Source organism: Fundulus heteroclitus, unplaced genomic scaffold, assembly GCF_011125445.2.
Source record: "Fundulus heteroclitus isolate FHET01 unplaced genomic scaffold, MU-UCD_Fhet_4.1 scaffold_137, whole genome shotgun sequence".
Taxonomy (NCBI): Eukaryota; Metazoa; Chordata; class Actinopteri; order Cyprinodontiformes; family Fundulidae; genus Fundulus; species Fundulus heteroclitus.
The window spans coordinates 352,596-356,811 of NW_023396549.1; the positions used below are offsets into that span (position 1 = coordinate 352,596).

Below are 4,216 nucleotides of genomic sequence, written 5' to 3' on the forward strand. Positions count from 1 at the left end.
GTAAGGAACAGCAGCCTCCAGGACACCTTTAGCACCTTAGTCTTTCAGTGGATGGCCCTCTGGTACACCGAGCTCAAAGGCTTTAACGTCAGATCATCGCACTTTGCTCTGATCCGGTCACAACTTATGTATCGAGCACAACTCTGGAAGTTCATCCACAAAACAGTATCCCATGACTCTTTCTCGCTGTTGCCTAATGTGTGTTTTGGCAGCTACATGTCCCACAACTTCTCTTCCGAAAAAACCTGCCCGGGATCCAATGTTTGGAAAAGGGCAGGGTTAATAATTAAATTTCCTGAATTGCATGGTGACCCACGAGCGTATAGAGTGCAGGGCTTGCAGGAAGACTAAACACATCATTGGAAGCTAGCTGAGTTTCTCACAGACATGCTGAGGTGACACACAAAGGCTCATTTCTCTGCGGTTTAGGCATGACAAAAAAAAAAACAGCAAAATATATCAAAGTTACATATTGATTGTACAGATTTTTCGGTATTTCTGGGAGATTTACGATATTTTTGCTAGAACGTCCCACAAGCAAAGTTCAGGATCTTTGAAGGGAGGTTATGTTAAGCTTGTAAGTAGTTATTATCTTACCCAACGAGATAACTCTCTTGGCGCCTTTATTTAGCATAAATTAAGTTTAGTTTGCCCAGGAGTCTGATGCCCACGCCTCGTCTGTTCAGAACATAAGTTTGCATAAACCGCTGCAATGTTTTTCAGATCAGACTTGTGTTAAGACGACAGATCAGCCTCCTGGACCAACTCTTCTCAATTTATACAAAGTGAAGACGCTAAGAAAAATATCTTCCGCAAATAAGATAATAACCGCCTATAACCTTCTGGTAGAACCTCATCTCTCATCAAAAAAAATAAAAAATAAAAAATCGGAACTATTCCTTTTAATGGCTCTCTAGACATAACTGTGAATTTTAATGATTTGCTTTCAGACCTTCTACCTTTTGTGCTCACATTTCACATATTATACATTTATAGTGCATTATCACAGCATAGAGCCTCTTTCCTACACATTCAAAGCGATAAAATCCACATGTACTAGTGTATGATACAAAAGAAATTACTTGACAGAAATCCAGAACGTTTATCTGTAAACAAATTGTAGAAATTTAAGGCAGTATTTGGGATTTTATTAGTCTGTGTGGTTGTTTTAATGTTTGACTTAACTGCAGACACATTTTTCAGCCGTCGCCAGATGCCTCTGGGAAGCCAGGTATCTGCGTATCTGCTCCAGTGTCAAAATGTAACATTTAAAAGCCTTTTTAAAAGTCACAATGGCACACAGCTTTACTGCATTCAGCAGGGTGAGTCTCTTCTGCTGAGCACTTAAGAAAAAGAGAGACGGAGAGCTAGAACCAGTGCTTGTATGTGCAGCTTTTCTGCCTACTCAGTATCTCTTTTTCTTGTTTTTTTCCCCCCGTTTTATTTTTGTTTGTTTTTTACACCTCTCTATGCAACTGAGACCTAATAAGAGGTAGAGAGGCTACTCTTGCGACGAACTGTATGACTCAGTCTTCCTATTTCCTCCTTCATAGCTCCTGTTAGAGGCAGGGAGTTCATGCGATGGCGTTATATCCAGTGGCTTCTCTGAGAAGGTCTGGCTACTATCCTCTGTCCCATTTATAACCAGCCTGCTGACTTTCTTCATCCTTCATTTGGCAGAGCGAGTTTCTCTATGAGGGAAAAAAAAAAAACCGACGCAGAACTTATTTCCTGTCCAGTTTTTCCCTCCGTCTTCTCACACCACTGTCTCGTTGCCCTTCCCCGGTTTGATCCAGCTCTCCCCCGGCGCCCTCTTGCCGCCGCGGCTCGCCTGCCTGTCCCTCAGCAAGCGGGTGGAGCAGCGCTGCCAGGTGTGGAGGGTCTTCGCCGACCAAATCCACATGCCCGAGGTGATGCCCACGAGCAGCGACATGAAGATCCGAAGCATCTCCGACGCCACGTACGAGTCCCGGGGGTTGGTCTTGAACTCCTCCCAGTTAGAGAGCTGGTAGAGGTAGCACCCGATGACCGTGGATGCCGGGACCGTGTAAAGAACGGAGAACACCCCGATCTTCACCATTAGACGCTCCAGTTTGTCTGTTTTGGCCCCGTCCTTCTGCAGGTTAGACCGGATCTTGAAAAGAGCAACCAGGCCTGCGCAGATGAACAGCGTGCCTGCGAGGCAAACGGAAAATATTCAGAAAAGAACAGAAAGTGTGCGAGACAAAGCAAAAGGCTAAGGGAAAGTGATGAAAAACCTACTCAGCCCCTAAAGGGACATTGAAGGGAAATAAAAGGAAAAAAATAACTTTATGGTGCGCACCAGAAAGTAATCCCCCCTCAATGTCCCTTTAGGGGCTCAGTAAAAACCTAATCAGGAGATGAATAATAATTATATTTCCAGCACTGTACATACCTACGAGAAGGTACGTCGCTAATGGGGCAACCACAAAGCCCGTGAGGGCCTCCTGCTGCTGGTTACCCACGTAGCACAGCCCAGTGAGGTCATCAGCATCCACCAGCCTCATTATTAGGATCACAATGGTTTTAACAGCTGGGATGGCCCAGGCCGCGATGTGGAAGTACGAACTGTGCATTTCAATCGCCTCGTGGCCCCACTTCAGTCCGGCAGCCAAAAACCAGGTGAGGGTAAGGATCACCCACCTGGAGGAAGACAAGAGTCAGACAAACTGTAAGCACGCCTTGTGTATGCGCTCGTTAAAGTCGGTCATCAACTGAAAGCGGCTGATTCTTTCCACACACGTCATGTTTACTTAAACTGTCAATTAGCTTTTTTTTCTGCAGTGGTTCTCTGCACAGGAGGCACAAGGAAAGTTGGAAGTGCCCAAGAACTGAGCACCGCTAGCAGACAGAAAAAATAAAATAATATATATATATATATATATATATATATATATATATATATATATATATATATATATATATATATATATATATATATATATATTTTTTTTTTTTTTTTTTTTCTTTTTTTCTTTTGACCTGACGAGGAAGGCATACTGTGTTAGAACTCATTTTCTGTTTCTGTTTTATTCTTTTTGGTGTTCAATCTATGTCGCACAACGGGCCGGATTTAGAAACAGAGGCAGCCCTTTTGAAATCAGCCTGAATTCCCAAAAAACATAAAGAATAAAAAACACAGAGACGCCACTTCCCCGTTAGTAACGTTGATTAGCTAATTGCTGACATGATGTACTGAAAACAGTTTAAAATGTGAACTCCACATATGGTCTTTGTTTTAAAACGTTAAAACCTAGTTTCTCACACACATGGTGTGTAATCACCTCAGCTTCTGATATAACTAATTATTGAGAACCGGGCCACAGATCTTTGATTGGTGCCTTCTATTTATGACACATAAGAGTCATGGGTTTCAGGAGCGTCTCAAAAACTTCACCCTTAACGTAACATTTTCATAACCAGTCACCCGGCCATGTGGCGTTTTTTTTTTTAGAGGTAATTGGGTCACAAAAGAAGCCAGTCGCCAGTTGTATAACTGAACGCAGCGATCAAGTCTCTGGCCTATAGCCGTTTCCAAATGGCAAATACAAAACCGGAAACAAGGGCTGAGTGCGAAGGAAGGAAAATCGCTGTGACAGCAATGTGGGTTTCCACTGCAGCTTCAGGGCAGCACGCACTTGAAAAGTGGTGGTTTTACCAAGGCTACCCTAACTCTGCGTGTGTGTGTGTGTGTGTGTGTAAAATGTATCCAACTAGTGCAGAGGTTATGAGACAGGATAGTTGGAGTTTTTAAAAAAGAAAACAGGATGCAAGTCTTGTGCTCCAATTCTTTCACCACTAGGCCTACACACAGCCGCTGAGGGCACTGGGCACGCTGGGACGAACAGAAGGAAGGGAGAGTGTTTGAACTCACCACAGCGAGGAGGCCATGCCAAAAGAATAGAGGAGAAGGAAGACTATGGCACAGCCGGTGCTTTTTAATCCTTCCTGGACCAGAATCGGAACGGCGGTGGCAATCCAAGTCACAGGAAACTCGCTCTCTTCCAGAGTCAGCCGTACCTAAGGGAGGCAGAAGAAGTCAGATGTACCAGGAATGCGGTCCGACTCAATACCAAAATGGAAATTTCCTCTAAAATCGTGACGACTCCCGAACATGACGCCTTTTAATTTTCAGTTACTACTCCACCAGGTAAGCAACACTGTACAGATTGCAGCACATCGATAGGAAGATAAT

At 43.8% G+C, this 4,216-nt stretch overlaps 1 protein-coding gene across 1 annotated transcript; it reads right to left on the reverse strand.

The window, feature by feature from the left end:
- Positions 1–887: 887 nt before the first annotated feature.
- On the reverse strand, positions 888–4,137 carry LOC118558626 (frizzled-4-like). The gene is given in 5 exon segments (XM_036129089.1): positions 888–2,175; positions 2,417–2,664; positions 3,896–3,996; positions 3,998–4,041; positions 4,125–4,137. Coding segments are annotated over 5 exon segments (825 nt in total). The 3' UTR covers positions 888–1,756.
- Positions 4,138–4,216: the final 79 nt, after the last annotated feature.